Source organism: Blennius ocellaris (assembly GCF_963422515.1).
Source record: "Blennius ocellaris genome assembly, chromosome: 8".
Classification (NCBI taxonomy): domain Eukaryota; kingdom Metazoa; phylum Chordata; class Actinopteri; order Blenniiformes; family Blenniidae; genus Blennius; species Blennius ocellaris.
The window spans coordinates 22,950,538-22,973,521 of NC_137657.1; the positions used below are offsets into that span (position 1 = coordinate 22,950,538).

General features: G+C 42.5%; 1 protein-coding gene across 2 annotated transcripts in view; it reads right to left on the minus strand.

The window, feature by feature from the left end:
* The window catches only part of oxr1a (oxidation resistance 1a), a 75,606-nt gene that overhangs the window by 37,521 nt on the left and 15,101 nt on the right, over positions 1–22,984 (minus strand). For both annotated transcript variants that reach the window (XM_080500898.1, XM_080500897.1), the window contains exon 2: positions 15,297–15,379. In XM_080500898.1, coding sequence (XP_080357024.1) covers positions 15,297–15,379 — 83 coding nt within the window. The remainder of the gene's footprint in view (positions 1–15,296; positions 15,380–22,984) is intronic.

Below are 22,984 nucleotides of genomic sequence, written 5' to 3' on the forward strand. Positions count from 1 at the left end.
TGAAGACTAACACAGTGTTGCACACAGAATTAATTTATGTGGGCAAATCCAGAGGTCAGCATCACACTAGACTCCTCAACTCAAAGCCAGAGGGGTTTTTATTTCTCACGTTCAAATCAAACAATTTCTCACGTTCAAATCAAACAATAAATATTTAGTACATGTTCAATAATCAAAATACTTTCGGAAGACTACATAATATATATATGGTATCATATGTTATTATATTTCAATGTGATATATATACATCATATGATATTTATGACATTATAAATAACATAATTTAACACCAGCCTCATTATCCTACTATCTGACACTATGTCTGAATCAGCCAAGAAATCTGCAATGTGCAGAGTTCGGCAAACTTGACTGAAACACAGTGATCACAGGAGCCTGGAGGCTGAACTTCCTTGTAATGAGTGAATAAAACATGCTGTTAACTTTACAACTGGACACTTTAATAACGACATATGTCACAGCAAATGCAAAAAAATAAAAAATAAAAAAGGAAGAGGCCACTAAAGGAAATCCTGACGGAAAAGTCCTGTTTGGTCTTTGATGAAGGAACCAGTGTGATGCTGCAGTTGGGTTTCGCCCATAAAAATCTATCATGCCTGCCAATGTTATTATTTGGAGCCGTTACTCTTTCTGCCGGATCAAAACCTAATCAGCTCAGGGATGTGATACATTTTCCTTGAGCTCTGCACGATTCGTGCATATCGTCCTGTGCTATACCAATAGTCCTTACAAGCAGGCAAAGAGTCGGCGCTTCGTCTTCGAGGAGTTTAAACATCATGCAGACTGCCGTGCCGCTGTGCTCAGCTGCATCGCCCCGCATTGTGACACAGGTGCGTCTGCTTGTCTCCACCAGTTAGAATCCACACAACAGAGACGCGCCCCACGTGTCCGAACTAGTTAGGCATCTAACATGCCCCGTGGGACCTCTTTCCTTCCAGATAAGGATGACAACCATGTCAGAAATCGCCTGTGTGTGCGAGAAATGTGGTCTAAGTGTGGGGGGGGGGTCAAAGTCATGGGAGAGAACCCCTGAAAAACCAGGCAGGCACCGATTCTGAGCTGCACATGATTAGAATAGGATAATAGCACTGTGTGTTTTAGTGCAGCAGTCATGGGACGGCCTCAGTCACTCTCAGCATTGTGTGTGTGTGAGCGTGTGTTTGTGTGTGTAAACACTGCAACAAACACAAAAGAATGACAGCTTCTCCAAATTCCTGTCGTGACAGATTGTTTTCCAGAAAGATATTCATACTCAGACAGAGACTCAGACAGCGCAGTCACGGGGCAGGTAGCGGAACACGGGGAACGGGGGAGCCAAAAGAAGACAAACCGGAACATTAGTGACACAGCAGCAGTGCGGGTGAGCCAGTCACACATGACATGGTGTGGACCATGCCTAAGGAAGGACGGCACAACACAAGTGGGGAAGAAGCAGAACGCAAAGAGACTGCGAAGCCATTGAGCAAGCAGCAACGGTTCTCACAGCACTGACTCAAAAACAAAAACAACCTTCTGTCGCCAGGTGACACCTGAGATTCATTGTGGCACGAAAAATTAGGAGCGACTGCATCTTCCACTGTATTGCTTGGGAATGAGAGCATTTCATGTGACTAAATCCTGAGCAAATTCCGAAGCAGGGGGATAAAGTGTGCGCAGGCTGGGAGGAATTCATCACGCAAATATTTGCGGTATCCAGAGCGTATTTGATTCAGAAAGAACAACAGTGATTTTAGGATCATCCCCAGAATCTGTGGCTCTGAGAGCAAATCGAGCCCTCAGCAATTAACACAAATTAAACTATATTGGATTGTCTGTGTGCTTGAAAATGTTAATAAAACAGGGCTTGGCGATGAGGATCAGATCTCAGGAGCGGGAAATCGCATCTGCAGATCAGCTGTGTGGCGAAAAGTCACCTGGTCGAGAGATAAATATGACAGTCTCAGGTGAATTCATTCTGCACTGTGCAATTTTGTCCATCTCAGACGAAAGACAGCGAATTGTAGTATAATTTTAGACGGAGGCTTAATAGCTACGACCTTATGCCATACAGTGGAAGAAGCTCATGGTGTCATAATCATGTGACCACACACCATCTGAGGTAATATTATGACAGTATCAGAAATTTCACGACTTTCATTACATCCCACAGGGCGACTTCTGCTCAGAGCTGCAGCTTACAACAAACAGAAACGCAGCGGAAAACAATGCAAGCATCAAAGTGATTCCAGTTCTGCACCAAAGCGATAGTGAGATTTACGCTGAGTGGAGACAAACATACTATCATGAAAAGAAAAGAAAATATATGAAAAAAAAAAAATCTGAAATGTATTGTTTCATTAATATTAGTCAGTTGCACTCTTTTTTTTTAGGAAATATTCATGTTTAATTGCACTGTTCTTACATATTTTAAAATGCATTGTATAGAATTTCTATAAATGCAAATCAGTCAGACTTTTGCGATATATTGTGCAGCCCTAACTATCAGTGTCATGAGGTCATAGTTGTAGTATCCCTAACAAGAAGTGGCCACACCAGACAGTCAGACTTATCAGATTGTCATTCATTCATCTGAAATGACCACAATTTGAAAGCTGGGTGCCGTTTTAACTGAATCACGATTATTCAAACTGAATGAGGACAACACTGTTATCGACAACAGATTGAGCCCAATCAGCCATTTATTAAGAGGCTGTGGGCTCCCCGAGACCTCTCCAGGCCTCACACCGTCTGAGGGAAGACCCTCACATGAGAATATTCACTAATGATGGTGGAGCAGCCAGTAAAAGGTTCATCACCATGAAAGTACAGTGACAGTAAAACTGCTGGGTCACTTGTTTTGGCTGCAGAGCGTAGCTCATTAACTTTAGGAGCTTAAGAGTTGTGCGATGCCGAGACTCTTACTGGTTGCAACAACCTCCACTGTTGAGTAATTAAAAGAGCGAATGCCTTTTCCCCCCCACAATATTACGAAACTGGAAAACTGTCAACCATTCGAATTTCGAGTCCCAAGATAAACAAGATTTTATTTAGCTCAGCTCACCATGTTCAACTAAAACCATTTAACTGAGGTAAGACACATTTGATCTGAGGAAATAGACTAGCTGCCCTGTAAAGAACTTTCTTCCCTCAAACATTAAAAAGTTGTTGACACTCGTCACACTCTATACTGTTAAAAGGAACCGTGATATATGTACTGTGGTCTTTTTTGTGGAAGTGTAAATGTTGCCAATTGCACCCTGCTGTGCACTAAACAAGTGGACCATGTCTGCTTGAAAAGTAGGTCTCGGCCTGCTTGTAAACCAATTCCAGTGCAGGTCAAGTACACTCCAATATAAAACTGGACCAATGAGCTGTAAACGGATCATTCACAGGAAGTGATGGACTGTGGGAGCATTGCATCCTTGCATCAGATCTTATTGATGCATGCAATGTTGCAATTATTGTTGTTTTGATAGTTTTATCCAATTTATAAATATATAGATCTCCATATGTTTTAAAAAATATGGAGATCTATGAAGTGGTGAAAAGATGCCAATAATGCAACATGCATGATTTGGTATGCATCATTATTGTGGGAGTCGTGTTGCAGAAGACACCTCCAAACAGCAGCAGTGTATGCGTTTTGGTCCAATGGTAAAAATACTAGTGACCCAAACCTCAGAGCAAATTAAACATTTTCTATATAAAAAAAATATTAAATAAAAGGTCCACACTGGGGAACCTTATCACAGAAACAGCCTCAAAAAATATCAAATTAACATGCAAATTACTTCATTTTGTCAGCATGCCAACCTGCAGAAATCATTTCAAGCTGGACTTGTTCATTTTTGTCGTGCAGCTGACAGAGTAACTGCTGAGTAATTGTTGATGATCAACAGTCCTGTCATTGTGGGTTACTTCTCCCACTTTTCTTTCTCTCCCTCTAATGAGATCGGAGCTGTGAAGAGGAGCCGGAAAATCTGGGCTGCGAGTGTGCTAAGCAAAGCCTTACGGAGGGGCTGCGCCGGCTTTGGATGTCCTCCTCCCCTCTGGGGGGAACAAACTAATCAGAGCCGAGGTCGGTCATGCTGCTGGGGATACAGTCTCCCTGACTCAGCACTGTGTGAGACCCAGTAATGAACAATGCAGAGCCGGGATGCACTGTGCAGCAAGGATAGGGTGGGGAGGCCGGAGCAGGAACACACTGCAGATGATGCAAACCTCAGACGCGCCTTTGGTTTTCACCAACACCTTCATACCGTTTGGTTAACTTTTCACACATGTGCTTTGTACAATTTGCCAACATTTACCCCCCCCCCCCCCCCCACCCCCCGCGCTCTCCCCAGAAGGGCTAGTAACAGTCAGGCAGGTTCAGTCATTCAGCTTGATTAAATGTTAATCTGATCATCTTTGAAGAACAAAATCAAATTAGGGAGTATGGTTCATATTTTACAGTGTTATTTGAGACGTCCTAATTTTCACCGCCCATTCATCAAACTGGAGCGGATTCAATGATTCGATCAAAGTTGAGATGCAAAGCAGCAACCAGGGCAAGTCAACAACATGTCAGTGACGATGAAAAGATGCTCATAAATAGACACACTGAGAGCATCTAAACTTTCAGGGGCCACATGCACAACAATTCTTGATCTTGAGCAGGCCGGACTAGTAACACATGGTTATAACTTTTGAATACAAATTATTGACGCTTTCAAATGTTTTCCTATCGTTTTAGTTCAAATGAGTACAAACACATCACAACGCTGACAATTTTCCACACTGTGCCATTTTTAACGATGCACCCTGATGCAAAATCCAGCAACAAATATATTAATAATAACAAATAATCATTAAGAATTTAAACATGTTAAATCTAGCTAGATCAAGTATCACTGATCAGATCTCAGTAGTACATTACAAACCAATTTCTAAACCCTGTGGCTTGTCAGTTTTGGGCCAGGGGCTACATGTCTGACACCTCAATCTAAATATCATTCAATGGAACAACTTTATATAATAAAGTATGCTGTCATCTCTCATGCAGTAGTGAAGAAAAACAGATGATTATTTGCTTATGATTTCTCTGGAGACCTAAGGTATGTTGGACTCATGGCATTATTGCTAGCCAGTTAACACATCCCTAAAAACATCACAGTTATCACCAGCTCCACAAATCTCACAGTTCTAGTCACGCAACTCCCTCAAAGTATTCTGTGTGACATTCTGAGTTGTTGATCAGAAAACATTATTAAACAGGAGACCGAGATGACATGTCGTATGACAGCAGCGTCGCTATTTTGCTTCTTAAGAGTAATATAGTTCCATTTCTCACTTTATTTTGGAAGTCAAACATTAGATAGATCATCGTTCCATATAATTAATACCGCCCGTGTGGATTCTGCAGATATAATTCCTCATCATCTTGGAAAGGAAAATCCTCCTCTCTGCTTTGGCATTTATCTATCTATTTATTTATAGAGAATTACAAACCAATCAGAGGTCGACTTTCAAAACGTACATACCACAGGGAATCGTTTGACCAATCATGTTGCTCGTTACTGGGCGTAATACAAACCAGAAGTCAGTTGTAAGTTGTATACTACAGTTGATGATTTGCTATATTTTGGCAAAAAAATATGAATTCAAGCAAAATTAGCCAGTGACAAGTAGTGATGGCCATTATACACATATTTTAGACAGCTTTGAGCAACCCGTCCGCTCTTTTTTTCGACCGTCTTTTCTGAAAACCGACCGCCCAAATGACGGCTGAATGGCTCGCTGCCTAATACCATGCCCCCATTGTTTCAAACACAGGATTGCATATCAATGCAAGAGCTGATTTCTCATTCGTTGGCACTTGCGCCGGTCAAATCCAGCAAGTTTCAGCCTCGAAGGCAGTTCCAGAAAACACCTCCAGCTTTCACTCTCAAGTACAAGACAAACCAGTGAAGCAGAACTACAAACAAGACATAAGGAGGACGTGGTGACAGACGGACTTCCCCTCCGAAGCTCCTCCACCTTATAACTTGGCCATTAACTACTGCTCGTGCACACCTTATGACGGCAGCGTGGATATACGCGATCTGTCAGCTGGCCGACTGTTTACAGGAGGCTCACTCTGTGTCCAGACAACAGCAGTGTGTCAGCTTGACAAATGTCCAAACGCAGAGTGGATGGAAGGTTTCGCGGGGATCAGACCCGCGGCGGCAAAGTCTCCACGACGCGACGGTGACACGCACTCAGCGAGTCCTTGCCACGCAGACATTTAAGGTTATTACCGGCATATGTCAGAACTGAGCGTTAATCATCCATGTCGACTAAAAGCACTGACAAGTTTGTGTTGGGGTGATGTCCTCGGTACGTGGCCAGGGTTTCAAGAGTGAACTGCTGTTCCATGTGATTAAAGCGGAGCATCTTTGTTTATTTAGAGGAGACTGAAGAGTTAATAATCAGCAAGGCTCTTACAGTGGCAGAACCTTTCATCCGGGCGACTACACCAGAGAGCATCGATTCTCTCTAGGTGCTATTTGCTACCATTTCATCCATGAACTATTTATTTTTAGCTGTACAGTGCCTGTGTTGCTCAGCACAAGGCCAGTCTACAGGACCTTCGTTCACAGCTGCTTAAAGCTCTCTTTATAGATGGTTTCAGGCAGTGTTTTTCACTATAAAGTCAGATCTTTATCCTGAAATATAGAGTTTCTTTCAAAAACTAAAAGTTGGGATGGAGTATGCAGAATTACAGAAAGTACAGAGAACTTCAGCCCTGAATTTTACCGGAACAGCCGTGATCATCCTGGGGCCCAGGACCTGTTGGGGGAGATGCCAGAATTGCAGAGGAGGCCTGAGGATGTTCCTTAACTGATGGCAACTGAAATTTCACAAGTCACACAAAACCATGTTGACACTTTCTAAAGCAGACATGGAAAAATGCCAATTGCGTCTGCTTTTGAGCGGGTGTATATAATGACTTTAATTGTTCCCAGGTACATTACAGGGAAGCTGATTTTATGTCCTCAAATAGTTTCGATATTGTTTATATTTTCCTAAAATGGTGTCTCCTTAAAACATTTCACATCTGTATTGATGGGGAGAAATCAAGTTCCCTTATCTCATTTTTGGTGTTTGAAAAAAAAAAATCAATAAAGTTTTTCAAGCAGAAGACACTTCCAATACAAACAGTAAACAGTTCAAGATCCCCAATCTACTGGTTTTTTTCTTTCCTTGTGTAACAAACACTTTATTTACTACAATAATCTAATGTTGCAAAATGTGCAGATTGTTTTTTGACACTGAACTAAGTAAAAGCTGACCTGGGTTCTATATGGGGGCAATGAGTGCTCCAAACCCTTATATTAGCAATATCATTCAACATTTTGAGACACGTACGTGATGTGCACTTCCTCTTTTACACCTTTAATCAACATCAATTCAACACTATTGAGGATGCTTCCTCTTAATCTTGACAACATGTTAAATGGACACCTTCCCGTTTAGCTTGGAAGAGTTGAAATGAAAACAATTTCACAAAATTTCATCCGTATATATCACAGGGCACTTTTCTAATTCAACTTATACCGAGTCTCAACAATTTGCATTTTGATTTTATTGACATTTTAAATATCACTTCAACCTTTGTAGAGCTGGGCTTGCAGGCAGTTTAAGGCCGAACCTAACCTATGAGCTCTGCTGCATTTTGTATCAAATAGCTGCTCTGGTAGGTCTTGTATCAACATAGCCAGTCGATGAGGGTATAAATAACTGGTGTTCAATGAAATAAACATTGGCAAAGCCAGGTGGTGGGCTGATCTTGGCACTGGAGGTGGTGCAATATCGGCACGATTCAAGTTTGCCTTTTAAGTCTAATTAATCACTCTATCCACAGAAGCCAGTTGTATTAGTGACGCAGTGAAGATTCATACATGACCGAAGCATCGGGGCGCCTCACAAATGGTGCACGACTCCAACAAACTTCAGAGATGCAGTCATTGATCGCACTGTAACATGAGCCATGGCTAATTTAATATGAAGGCAGAGAACAGGGCACATGTAAATGTGACCCATTGATAAAGACCTGTTATTGACGCACTGACAGGGTGGATGAGAAAAGGGAAGGGCACGAGAAAAAGGAGAGTAATCCCAATTAGGATTATAGCCACTAATGGCAGCTGGACCCTATCGTCTCCTCCTTGAGATCAATATATAGGTAGCTTTGTGGATGAATAATTAAGCTTCTTCCTGTTCGGGTGACACTCGTCCTTTGTGATGAAGGAGCAGGGTAGAGGAAGGCCATGGCAGCCATCTTGAGTGACTGACACCCAACTAATGGTCACCTTGTTGAACAGGAGACTGTGCATAGATTCAACAAAGTTGGTCGGATTGGACGGCCCTAGACTAATAGCTCCATTAAAGTCTAACGTTAGGTATGAAACATGAGAACAAATCCATGAGTGCCGCTGCTAAAGGTCAACGTAGGTAATAAGATACAATTCTAGATTTATGGATTCCTGACGAGATTATTAAACTGTTGTGAGCATAAATTTGGGATGAAGCTCAAAGAAAAAGAAATAAATCAAACGATACTGCACAGCCACAAATTAACGTAATGAATGGATTGCGTTGCCATCAAGCTGGAAATAAACCTCCAGCGTAGAGTTTAATCACCCATAATGCTGTATCAGAATAGCCATCGCTCCTCATTTCATAATGAAGGATGATTCCTTCCTTTAGTATGACAGTTGCCATGGTGACTTTGCCGTTACTACCCCGATGGCATGTGTGTTGTGTGGCGAAAACACCCTTACCGATCTGTGGACCTAAATTTAGAGCCATTATGAGTGAGATGGCAGAAAGTGGCATTATTCTGTCCTTTTCCAGTGTGACGCGGAGCAACTTTGCCGTCTCACTTTCAAGATCTCACGAATTCCTCCGTGCGTCGCCCTCAGACCTGCAGCTACAGACTTTGATGGTCTTTCCACTGACTTAGCAAGACATTCGCAGGGACCTAATGGCACAGAAGGACCAGCAAGGCAAAAAGTGATTCAACATAGGGCAGCCTGATGTATGTCAGGTAAAATAACTCAGAGCCGGTTGTGCCACAGTCTTTTTGCTGCTTTTTGTAAAAGGACATCTTTCAGAGTTGTCATTTCCATGACATATCAACCAGAGAGGTTAAGTCTAACTTAACTGTCATTTACAATATATTTTCACTTCTGACAATTTGCTTCAAATAATGACTAGCTACAATAGACCCAGACATGCAGGTAAAATCAAAGCGGGCTAACATGAAGGTGAAATAGGTGCAATAAAAAGTGCTTTCATCTGGGCGGCGTATTGGCCTCATCCCTCTACCCATCCAGCTACCTATCCATCAGTCTCCATCGTCTCCACATGCACTCCCCTCTATCCTATCCTCCATCCCCTTTAACATCGCCGTCCACACACCCCTGCAGTCCCATCATTTCTTCATCATCTATTGACTTCTTCTCCCACTCTCAGACAGGGAGCAGTGAGAGAGCTCAAGCAGTGGGATACCCCTCTCCGACCCAGCAGTGAATAATGCAATCAGAGTGACTGATTGTCAGGAAGGTGCGGGGTTAAGATTGCCGCTGGTGTGTGTGTGTGTGTGTGTGTGTGTGCGTGTGCGTGTGCGTGCCCTCATACACCTGACGTATATGACTCATCTAGCGTCGCTCAGGTTTTCTAACGTCCACAGTGCTTCCTCTCAGCCCAGCAGAGATCCAATGAACTGGCAGACTGGTGATAACAGTGACCACAGCTCTGCCATCATCAGCCTCTGCATCAGACTACACATTTTGCAAAGTGGAGTGAAGTATTGACAAAGAATCCCAAAGCAGGATTTTCAGTGGGTCCAAACTATGCCTTCAGTACAGAGTATTCGTAAACTGTCAAGGCAGCACTGACTACTTCTGTTGATTTATAGTCTTATTAACTTAATATCTCCTCATTAATTATGCATGTCCATATTAAAATAACAATAGACAGCTGGAAACCTATCAATTTTATAATAGGTCATCTTGAAGGAAAGTTTGATTAAAGTTTAACCAACAGTTTTATAAGCACTAAACAAAACTTACAAATCTTTCAATATTCCAAATATTGTACCAACTTGTCCAATACACATTGACGTAATTAGGTGGCTTTGTGCGGGGGCTGAACGATATCAGGTGAACATGCTATATGCAATATCGTATTGTGATATTGTTCATGCACATGTTTGTATTTTATTTCATAAATTTTTTTTCTATGTTAAGCACTTTGCAATGGAATTTTTATTTGTACGAAAAGTGCTCTATAAATAAAGCTTGATTTGATAACAATATGATTAATGGCCTTGTGCTTTTAGGTTTGTTCTTCAAAATAACAGTGTTCCTTCTTTTGACCATAATTCGCACCAATTTGTTCCATCACATGTGTGACTGCAGTTTCCATCAGCTTCAGTAGCCGTTTGTTGACTTTGTCGTTTTTGCTCATTTTTTCCTACATTTTTGAGCGTTGGAGTTTTGACTTCCGCCCTGTGGCCCCAATGCATGTCTATGGGAAACCCCTGTCTGGCTCAATCTTCTCTGTGCAACTCTGTTAGGTGGAAAGACGAATCACTTCCTGATTGATGTGACACAGCTGAGATTTTCCAAAGCTGACCAAATGCAACTTCAGCCCTCATTAAATGTTCAACCTTGCTGAAGAACCACTGTTCAAGTCACTCTTGAACCTGCCACCGTCATTGTTGTCGAACTACTCCCACTTCACATGTGTCAGTATTCCAAGTGCCAGCAAGCTTTTGTTTTCCCTGTTCAGATAGAGATGGATCGCGTCAGAAGTGTGGCGCTGAACAGAAGAAGTTTTCATTTCAGTTTCAGGTCCTGAAATGCTGTTATTTAAATAAACAGCCAAAATGCAACGAAAGTACTATTTTTACTTGAAAAGGTTATATTACAGGGCTTTTAATGTTAGCCAAGTGACTTCTTTGTCCAGATTTGTCAAAAGGCTCAAACTATAACCAAATAGTTTCTCACATCTGCCATTTGAAGATCATCCAATTATCCAAGTGTGTTGACATGCAGAGCAATACATACTTTCTTTTGCATACTGCACGTGTGGATATTGTGATTGCAATAAATATTGCGATATATTGTGCAGTTTAATCCAATGCATCCGACTCACACACAAAGAAGGGAAAATGGATCCTCTGACCCTCTCATTTCTTGGGCCATGTCACTAACCCTAGCTAAAAATGTAATGCATTCCACAGCTCACAATCAAGGGTTAACTTGAATAACTGACTTAGGGTTTATAACTCGATTTGACAGTTGATGGAGTTGGCTAGAATGACTGCATCATGAATGCTGACAGCATCCTTTTTTCTTCCCAGGCCAACAAATATGGTATCCAGACAGTCTTTCCCCTCAAAACTACTCTCCAGTGTCACTATACAAAATGTAATGAGTGCTCTGCTGTGCCAGATCTGCTGAGAGCACTGCAATAGACTGAGAGAGAGTGTGGGGCTTTTGAAAGCTCGGGCCAAAAACTGACGTAGAGCATGACTCATTATTAAAGCAGAATTCCAGTCGATCAACATGATAGATGTTGTTTTAGTAGACTTGGCCTTGTTACGATCACAGTGAACTTACTGAATTGAATACTGATGTTCCAGGCAGTGAAGAGTAAGGCAGGCTATCTGTGTGCACTTTTTTGGGGGCATATCTGCTTTTTTTTTTTGGAAGCAGTACACAGGTAGTGTGAGAAGATAGGACCTTATAAATCTAGGCTACTAGGACATGCCAATTAGGAAGGTTTCAGACACACTTAGAGAAAATGTAATATCCATCAGAGTTTACAAACCAAGTTCTGTGTTTAACATTTAAGCAACAACTATAGCTGGATGTAGCCCCAATTTGTGTTCATTTTTTGAAATACAAAACCTGTAAAAACTATAGAATTGAATTACGGAGCAGGGATTCAGGCTTTATCCTCACAACCTCTCAGGGAAATGATGTCAGAGCTGGCAGCATATGACAGTCACAGTGATCTGAAAGATCCTAAATCTAATGTGGCATCCATATTGTCTATCCGGACCTGTTGTGCACTCCCTAATGTTCAGACTCGTAACAGCGGTTATACGGCGTGCTGATTGGACGATCTGATGAAGGGCCAGATCGTCTATTTCCACTGGAACGGAAACGATGTGATTTGATCTGTGAAATTCTGAAGATGCAGGTACTTTGCTTGCTTTTATTGCAACTTTCTCAAGCCCAACACAGTCATTCATAGTCAACGTTACAAATATATACACACAGTATCTTAAGCAATAGAGTAGGTTGAATGAACCATCTAATTATCAGCTTGTGGGACTTGGTGGAATTGTTATCTCTTCTCAGTATTCTCTCTCAACATCAGTATATAATTGGCAACTTAAAAAAAAAAAATGTAATCGTATTTGTTGGCATAGCTCAACTGTGCTGTGAAGAACTGTTGTCACCATTTCTAGTTTAACTACTTAAACATCAAAGTACAAGTCTGAAATGGAGAAAGGCTCCATACAAGTAAATGTTCATTTACCATGTAACCTAAAAAAAAACCACTTTTGGTATATCGATGTGCTCAAACACTGAGGTAACCTTCTGTAGTATTTGATTTACCAACGAACCCTCAGTTTTCGCAATTTTAAAGTACTAAACTAGGATTGTGGAATTCAAAATTTCCCTTTAAATGGCATTAGAGGGCTGCAAAGGCACTAGCTTCAGTTTAGGCAACTACGGTGCAGCCCTGACCTTTGTTATAACTGTAGAAAGGTGTGAATGTGCTCAATGCCATGTGATAACCTGCACAGTGCAATGGCTTTATAAACTAAAGTGATATTGGCAATAGGAGCAAAACTAAAATCCAACAAAACAGGGATGTTTGCTACTCAGGGTACATAAGGAGTCTTTGAGGAGCCAAGGCAGGATCTAAAATAGCAGCCGAAGTGAAGCATCAATATAAGTGGTGCTGTCAACCTGGTGGATATTAACATATGTGGCCTGCACTTCCTCAGCTTTTCATTTAGTTTGACTTTGACTGACCGTCCTTGCAGGTCGTCTGTGGGAAAAGTAGCCCCCCTGCCTCCCACCTCCAGCTGTGTAGCTCCCTTCTCACTACTCTTCTGTCTCTCAGTCTTTCTGTCTCCTCATCTATCTCTGCTGTTCCCCAAGACTTCAAACACTTTTTTAATTGGATGCAGGTCAGCCAATAGCTGGACTTGGCTGAATGGACTGGTGTTATCAGTGTCTAGGCAGATGGGTTGCAGCTGCACAGGTTATTTCTCAAAACGAAAAAAAAAAAAAGAAAGAAAAAAAAAACAGGGACAGAGAAAGAAAGCCTGCGTGTGAGGTAGAGGGAGAGGGAAGGTGATTGTATTGATAAGGCCCCATAAGAGGAAACCCTCCCTTTTCCTGTGGGCAGCCAGCGATAGATTATGAACTTATCTGCTGGAGAGTGAAATAAGGAAACATCGCCGTCCGTCCCCTCGGTGCGGGAGATGAGTTTAAGATAAAGCTGCTTTTCAATCATTGAGACACCGTAAGCCACGCGTCTCTCACGCTGTGTGCCTATGCTGCTCTCTAATGCTGCTCTCTAATGCTACTGGCGACCCTGAGCATCCTTGCTACGTGCTACAGCTGTATGTCAGGCTCCAGGAGACAATCATTGGTGGGGCTGGATCCATCCATCACATTATCAGCAATCTCGTGGGAAGATAATAAGTGGGGGAAAAAGACTTACAGAGTGATTGCCTGTGAGGACAGCATTGGTATGCAGGGTGGTTGAGATATTTTCACCAATTTGCTTCACCAATAGCTTTTTCATCCGTGTTGCCGATTGTCCGTGGCCCTGCTGCTCACATCAAGACCCTGACACTGAACTCCGGCTCTGACAAATATCCTGTTGTAAGGGTTTAAGCTGCCTCAAACCTCAGCAAGGTAAACAAGGGGTGTTGTCAATCAGCAGGTCTTGGATGACTGACAAGTTGGGTAAGGCAGTAAAGGGGGAGGTGGCATTATTGAGGTGTCAGAAGATGAGGGTGGGAGGGGGGTGGGTGGTAATAGTACAGCTAACAGTAGCTCCTGAGTGAGGAGAGGCGTTCAGAGACCAGCTGGGAGACGAATCGGGAGGAAATCAAAAGCAGGAACAGTGAGAAACAACAAATCCTCTTCTCCCTTCCTAACCTGGTTCCTTTCCTATTACCTTCCTACCTACCTTGTGTCGCACCCTCTCCTAGGCATACAGGCAGACGGCTCAGAGCCGAGCCACAGCAATCCCACTCCTCACTGTTGCCACGGAGAGAGAGGCGAGGGAAAGCAGTCTGACTGCAGCTGGATTTGAGGGTCATTTCAAGAACACAACAAGGCAAAGCACAGAGAGCTCCACTTTCAGTTCATACCAGGGAACCAGAGTCCTCTCTCCCCCTCTCTTTCTCTCTCACTCCCTCCCTTTTGCCTCACCCGCTTCTCCCCTCCCCTTCACCTACAACAGCTAAATCAATAGAAATGACAACGCAGTTGGAAGGTCATTCGCGAGCACAGCGAGCTCTGTGGTGGAATGCCTGCCGATTGGCGGAACAGCAGAACGAGTGGAAAAACAAATATACATCCTGCCAGCACTCCTGCCCGCCTGTCCTGCTGATGATCCAGCCGGAGGAGCCGACAGAGTTGCTACAATTCCCGTCTCCCTTCCGATATATCAACATGCAAAATGGAGCTGAGTGTTGAGCTTCTGCGCTCTGACAGACGATGCACTGTATCTATAAGATTCCTGTCAACATCCAGTGTCTGTTTACACACACACACACACACACACACACACACACACACACACACACACACACACACACACACACACACACACACACACACACACACACACACACACACACACACACACACACACACACACACACACACACACACACACACACACACACACACACACACACACTAGTCTTTATGTAAACAGTGGGAGAATTGGGTACACGTGCTCGACCGGCAAAGACCACCGAATGCTTCTCCCCTCCACTAATGAGCAATCAAGCATGGTCACACACCGTGCCTTCACCAACACACAAACACAGCGATCCCTTCAGCCTGAATGTCGAGCTCGTCAGAACCACAGAAACCACCACCAGCAGCAGCAGCAGCAGCAGCAGGAGCAGAAGCAGAAGCAGCACAGGAGCGGAGCAGAAAAGCGTCAAAAACACAGAGCGGCATGAACATAGCAAAGAGCGGAGTTGCTTGCATGTGACTCACAGAATATTCGATGGTCCCTTTCGGTCTCTGGAACGACATGCGCCTCCCATCCTTCTTTTCTGGAGTCTTCTTCTGGCCGGTGTCTGTAAGCAAACGAGGCAAGGTACGCATTACATTCATGTTCCTCTCTCCCCAGCTTGTCACAAGCTGCCGTTATCCCAGCCCCGTGGGTAGACAGCTCATTCGTCAACAGTGAGCGAGCCAGCCAGCCAGCCAGCGATGTGAGCTGTGAACGCCAGACCACTTTCTCTCTCTCTCTCTCTTGTTCTCACTCCTCTTCTACCCTCCTGCTCTCTCTCTCTCTCTTCTCCCTCGCTCTGCCTTTCTCTCTCTCTCTCCCTCTCTCTCTTGCTCACACTGTCCTCCCGTTGCTCTCCGTCTCCCTCTCTCCTTCACCGATCTCCTAGCCCACCACCGCGCACTGACAGCCGACGAGAGCAGTTCACCTTGCCTACCTTTCCCTGTTGCCTCTCGCGGCAGACAGAGACTGGGCTGACCTCCATCGGGGCGCCGCCACTGCTAGTTACAAGCCGAGAGAAAGGGGGCGGAGAAAGATTCAGACAGGCAAAGCGGGAAGTGCTAAAGCTGGATACCAAGCAGGGGGAAAGAGGGAGATGAAACCGAAGGGTGGATGGAATAAAAGGGAGGGTTCAGAGCTATGCGAGACATGCTGTGTGGAAAAGTGACAGCGAAAGATTATGTTTAGCTGCACATAACAGCCTTCCTACCTTGCCTGGAAGGACCTGGCAGGGGTGAAGAGTGAGGTGAAGTAAAGAGCGACACGGAGGGGAGGGAAGAAAATCAATGTTTTTCAGGAATGAAGTAGATAATGAGAGGGCGGTGTTGCCGCGGACGGAGAGACTAGTGAGAAGAAATAATGTGTGAAAAAGATATGAAGGTTTGACAGTGCACAAGACAAAGTGATAAAGGATTAATTAGGACAGAACATGATGCAAACATGGGGGAGATGGGGGGTGGGGGTGAGCATGCAGAGACGGAGGCAAGAGGGTGGATGGAATATCGAGAGCCAGTAGATGAAAGACAAACGCAGAAGATAAGATGTAAGATCAAAGAGGAAGGAAGGAGACTCTTGGGAGAGCAGAAGATGTTAGAAAGGGGTCGACTTTGGTCTTCGACTTGCACACAGAGCTGAAGCAAATGGGCTTAAGGTTGCACTGAGTGGAGGTGTTGGTGCATGAGATGATTGGAAGAGGTGATTCAGAGATGTTGGTGACAATTTTATGTTCACACATCGCCCTCAGATACATTTTTTCATTTAATTCAAGGTCCTGCACATGATTAAATGAGTCCCTTTATTCACGTCTTTCTCATCAGGCATCTGGGATAGTTAAAACATGAGTCGTACACAAGTCATGCTATTTCTGGGGCTTCGGACCGCCAGTAAGAAGGGAGGGGAAACCATATCTACTTCAGGTCAGAATACCAGCCCAGGAAAAGATGTTGCGGGTTACATGCAAGAGATATGGACTGACCAGAGTGGGACATCCATAGTGCTGCTCGATCATTTCTAATACTCTCCACAACAGATGGAGAGTCATTTTTCACTTTTACTACAGGACCTCCTGTTTTGGATCTGAGATTTTGTTGTATTTAGAGCCGCTCCTTCATCCGCTTTTTGAGGCATTTGGCATTTGGAAATACGGGAGGACAGATTTAATTGAACAAATCTGATTGACAAAAAATATGGAGTTGCAATAAATACATAAAAAATATCTGCCCAAAGAGGACTTGCCTTATTGGGCGTAAAGAATCTACTGCTGTGACCTCACAATGCGTGATTACACACATACTCCTATACAGCCTATGTTTTGATGGGTTGACGCTCGTTTAAGTGACACATTGATAGGTAATTGCACAATGTGCAAAATATTAAGTCATCAGTATTTGGGCACTTTTTCGAAAACTGATTTTTTTTTAAAAAGGGAAAAATTAAAACAACATTAAGTCAGCAGAACAGTCACATGAAAATGTGAATCAAAAGGTTACTTTCAGGTAAAGATGCACAAGTTTTCTTTTTTGTGACCTTTTCCATCTTATTTTTGTTTTGTTCCACAAAAAGAATTAAGCTGAACCAGCTTGGAGCGATTGTTGTTTCTAGTATATGTGCAGAAGTATAAAATCTATCTACAATATCATTATTATAATGTTAAACAAACCTTGATTTAACAAGTCAAATACAATATGTGCCAGAATAAAACTTTAAAAAAAGAATACAATTAAGTATAATAATGATAATATTTAATTCACATTGAATAAGACCATGTCTATCTGCTTAATATTTTTGGAGTCTATTAAATTATGTTTGAAATTACAAGAGTTTCCTTTTCTTTTTATTGATCTGTTGTCTGCAGTTCCCACCAACAGCATTATTTTTTAGGTAATTTTTCCTTCTGACACCAGCAATGATGTAATGTTGAAATAATGAAGTGAAATAGAATCTGGGGTAGCCACGCTCTGTCTAATTGGCCAACTACTGTGCGTTGACATGCAGAGCATGACTGCGGTAGAGTGTTGTGCGATATGCATATTGTGAATGTTGATGTGCTGAATGTTGACAATAAACTTGCGATACATCGTGCAGCCCTGCTAAGAAGTACTCTGGCTTCAGTCAGAGCCAGCTGGGATCGGTTCCAGCGAAAACCCAGCATATTGATTACCACAAGAAAGCAGCAGTGAAAGTGTAAACAGTTTTTTTCCCCCTCTCTCCAGTCTGCGTGATCGTCATGTGACACCCTAGAACTGTTTGCACAGACATCATTCATCCATTCGTTTTGTCTTATCTTACACAAGTAGCAGATAATAAGCGTCCTTCACTGAATATAAAAGGGAACGTTGTTGGAAATTCGATATTATTTTTTTCCATCTCCGCCCAGCCAGGATGGTGTTTTAACTGACCTTCATTGTTATGAAAAAGTACAGATAAGTACTTAATGTAGACTAAAAACACCTTAAACTTTGGCTGCACAAACCGTGGGTGTGTGTCGAATCAATTATTCAGCACCCAAATGAAAACCTTGAAAGGATGATTGCTTTCAGTGGGAAAATGCCGAATGGAGCTGTGGATTGTACACAATCAGGTTTGTGTTGCTATTTACAGGCGACGCCTCACAACTCTGATTTCACGCTTTCCCGTCATGAAATATAATCTGGTGTGTCTGTTTAATTGCAGGTCATGCCAGAGCGACAGACTGTATCCCTTAACCCGACACAATGAGCAGGCGGCCACAGACGTGTTGATCTGCTATGCCGGCCGCACAACTGCAATGTGGTTAAAAGGTTTCGTTGCTGCTCTTTGAGTTGGACACATGCAACGCTGTTATCACCAAACTGTTCAGAACCGAGCGGGTTAACCCAAGATTCCACTTCCAAACAATCGAGAAACAGATACTTGGAAGAACAGAGAGAATAGCAGATATACATTAGCAGCTGCAAGGGTGTTGGCACATGGTGAGCCGGTGATTGGACTAAAATTAAACCTCAATCGGGATGGTGGCACAAGAAATGGGCATTTTATTCGCACTCCAGACACTGAGAGGAGCAAAGCGCCAGGGCACTTTCAATAACAAAGGCTCTGGTTTCATCCCACTCCACAGGAAATCGGTGGCATCTGCTGTCTCTATATAAGCCCTGTTTCTATAGAAGGATTCTTCTTCTTAGGTCCCCAAATCACAGCCTGCCTGTTTCATGTTCTCTGTTATGTATTGGAATTTTGATTTTCAGTCAAGCGTTTTGTTCCGCAGTCAATATGCAAACAGATACCACTGAGCTGAGTTGGATATTAAGAGCTTGCGATTATGTGCCGCGTTGGGAAAATTTGCTGAGCCTACCACACAAGCTGGCAGGTAAACTAAAGTATTGGGGACAAGCCTACGAAACAAGACCCATGCAGATGTATTAATTCAATCAAATTCAAGCTATTTTGGAGTCAAATTCCTCAGAACTTTGTGTGAACTGGAAGCTTCTCTGTGAACAGCTGCTGAGCTAAAGCCTGATATAGTATGAGACCTTCAGTCAGTTCTGTTATGGTTACAAACTACTTGCTACATGAGCCTTTATAAACTGTTGTGACTGACACATTATTCATAACAGCAGGATATGATGCATGTGAGGCATTTCGAGAACAACAGCCAGTTGTTCCGCTGATCATTTCACATAAGCTATTAAAAGGAACATATTAAAATTGCTGCACCTCTAAAATCAGTGAGAGTTTATCAAAGAAAATCATTTTAAAAAGCATAGTGCACATTTAAACGGCACTGGATAGTTTACAAATCGGACAATATCACGTACATACAACTTGATCACTATTTGGAATGTGGATGACAAGTGTGTTTTACTTCTACATGGTGTTTTGTTGGGATGAGTGGAGAATGTACTTTGCTATTAAAAGGCCAAACCATCTTGTTCGGAGCTTCTCCCTTCTCTTCCTTCCTGGAGAAAACATGTTTGGTTTTTTTTAAATCATTAGATAGAATCTCTAAGATCAAATGCATTGAAGACTTGTGGGATCAGCTTGAGCAGAATATTTGACCGACTTGTGTCCATTGCTGGTAGAAGAATGGATTCTTCCCCCCCGCAGTGTGTGAGCAGGCTGGTGCACACCATGAGGAGGAGGTGCCAGGCTGTTGTGGCTGTGAATAGTTCGTACACATGCTACCGAGGCTCCCATTTGTTCAAATCATAAATTCTTAAATTGCCAATATGTCTTGTTGCATCAGACCAAATGCATTAAACAAGCCAATAGCAGAATAAGCCACATAGCCAGATCTGCTGCTCGTCCCACAAATACATGTTCAGTACAAACATTGCACATTTAGAAGGGAAATAAACAGCAGTCAAAGACTCACTGCCAAAGAGCATTGGTACAACAACAACAAAACAGATGCTCAACATAAATTTCCAAATTTTGACAAAAAGCATCACTGGCTACTCCAAACGCCACCACAAGCTCATGTCCATTAGTTTCGCTTATTACTTTAGCTTAGACACTGGAAGGCATCGTGAAATAAAAACACACCTTTTGTTGATACTGGCTTGGGAACAGTCCTGAGAGGTCACACCTTTCTGATTAACTATAAAGAAACGACAACAACAGAACATCCAGAGAGGTGTTACTGTGGAGACAGTGAAGCAGCAGGTGTCAGTGAAGGGAAAGCCCACAAGTTTAATGTGTCTTTGTGAGGGTCGGTGACATGAAAACTGTTGAGCCCCCACTGAGTGGCATATTTTTGAAAGGAGGCATCAGGAGTATAAAAGAATTTGATGGATGTTATGAAAAGGAGGCACAGTTTGGATTAAAACATGTTTTTTTGTTGGGTTTTTTTCTTTTACTTCAACCTTTTCAAAAAGTTCTGCGTGTTCCTCAAACTCATTAGAAGACACAGATACGAGAGGCCTCAAAGGAACATTTTATTCAACAAGCAGTTTAATACTTAACAGCGCTTACGTCGCCACCGCTGTGAAAAGCTTGTAAGGACCAAAGAAACAGTGAAAAAGCTTTTAAAATATTTTTTAAAGGTGATGTTCTTGAGGTGGAAGTGTGTTTATAATTATCTTGAGTTCCATGAGGATTGAAGAGGAAAGGTTCATTGTTGCATTTTGATCCTGCTTTGGATCCTGCTTTGGTTCATGGTAATATTTTTAGAGACCAAATTCTGAAATGATATCGGTTGGATGCATACAATTCTCAAACCATCCATTATTTGTACCACTTGATATACCAATACGATACAAATACTGTATTCAAAGCCCTTCTGTATTAAGAGATTGGCCCTAAAAAACAGTTTTTTTTGGAAAAAACAAAAAAAATTCTTCTTTCTATGAAATTACACGAAGGTGCCGACTACACTTTCTTTTTCCAGTTATTAGAGCTGAAAAAGCTCCACATTAGATTGTAGACCTGCTATGATGAACATTCTCCTCATTGAGTACATAAATCCAAATGGCCTAAGTAAATACGGTTTGTCATGGCTCGGTTGATAAAGCGGTCGCCTCCCAATCGAAGGTTACTGGTTCAAATCTCAACCTGCCTGCATGCTGAAGTGTCCTTGGGCAAGACACTGAACCCCAAACCGCTCCCATTGGAGTCATAGCGCCTTGCATGGCCACAGCCTCCATTGGTATGGGTGAACGTGATGAACAATGTAAAGTGCTTTGGGGAGGCTCACGCAGCTGTAAGGCACTATATTAGTGAAATCCATTCACCATTTTGCAGTCTGTTGTATGAAAAGTGTTTTATGAATGAAGTCGGTCAATTCCTGCCCACCCATAAGTAACTGGACCTTTAAATAGGGCAATACGGTTATTCTGTACTGACAAAATTGAGACTCCAAATATTGATCTTTGACAAAAAAAGTCATTTGGTAATGGTAGCAACAATATTTTTTCTAACTATCTTTCTAACTTGCTGATATCGATCTGATATTTTTGTTTATGTGAATAAACTGTCAGTTTATAGAATTTGTGAAATATTGCACTCTTTTTATTCACATTTGATAAATGAAAGATTCCAAAACATGTTGGACCTTTTTTATACGAACCTCTGAGACTAATGTACACCAATAAGGGGAACTGAGCGATGCTGGACATGAGCTAAATGCAAATGCTATTGTACTGGACGACATAAACATGCTGCGTCCTGTGCAATCTGCCGAGGATGAATCATGGGTGCTAAATATATAATTCTCCTCACTTTGTACACAGCAATGACAAACTGAAGCATGCAGGGAAAAGGACAGTCAACAACTCTCTGACTAACATTCCCTCATGGTCTGATAGCATACACAAGCAACCAGTTTCCCTCTGCTACCTTGTTTTCCCTGCCTGCGGGCTATGTGCAGCAATCCCCAGCTGTTATTTTTAGAAACCCCTCTTGGAAATAGTCGGGGAGGCAAGAGCTCCTGCACCACAGCCTCGGCTAACAGGTGATACGCAGGACTAGTTAACTGAGCTGGAGACTTTCTTCAAAAATTGGTGAGGGCGGGAGGATGCAGACAGCGGGCCTAGTGGAGTGCGGTAAACCCAGGATGGACACGCTGAAAGAAATCCCCGTGAGAAATAGTGCGATCAGCATGCAGCACAACTTACCCCCGGGTTTTAGCAAAGACAGTGTTGTTTTATCACTCACTGTGATCAATACATAACAACATAAGGTTCAATCTAAGCTTTAACACGGACACAGTCAGAGACGAAGCTTAAAACTGATGAAACGTTTCATACGACAGGATGTCATTGGTTTTGTTTAATTCAAGGGTGTTCAAGTCTTTTCAGTTCAGTGGCCACATATATCCCAATTTCATCTCGAGTAGACTGGACCTATAAAACAGTACCACAAGAACTTTAAAATTTTAACTTTTTCTTTGATGTGGAGCAGAGCGATAAAGCCTAATATTTTTCTAAATCTGAACAATTCCTACCAACATTTACTGCCAATTTTAAAGATGCAAAATACAGTGAAACGGCCCCAAAAAACTCTTAACTGTTGCTGTTTGCAGCTTTTTGCATGCATGTTTTTACAAATTGACAGCATGAACAGTTCGGTAGCAATAAACTCATCATCAATGAAATATCTCAGTTCAGGTCTCAGTGTTGCGTTCTGTCCGCTGCTACTCTTAGAAAAAAGCTGTGTTAAGAATGAAGCACAAGAATGAAGTCTCTGGTTTAATGTG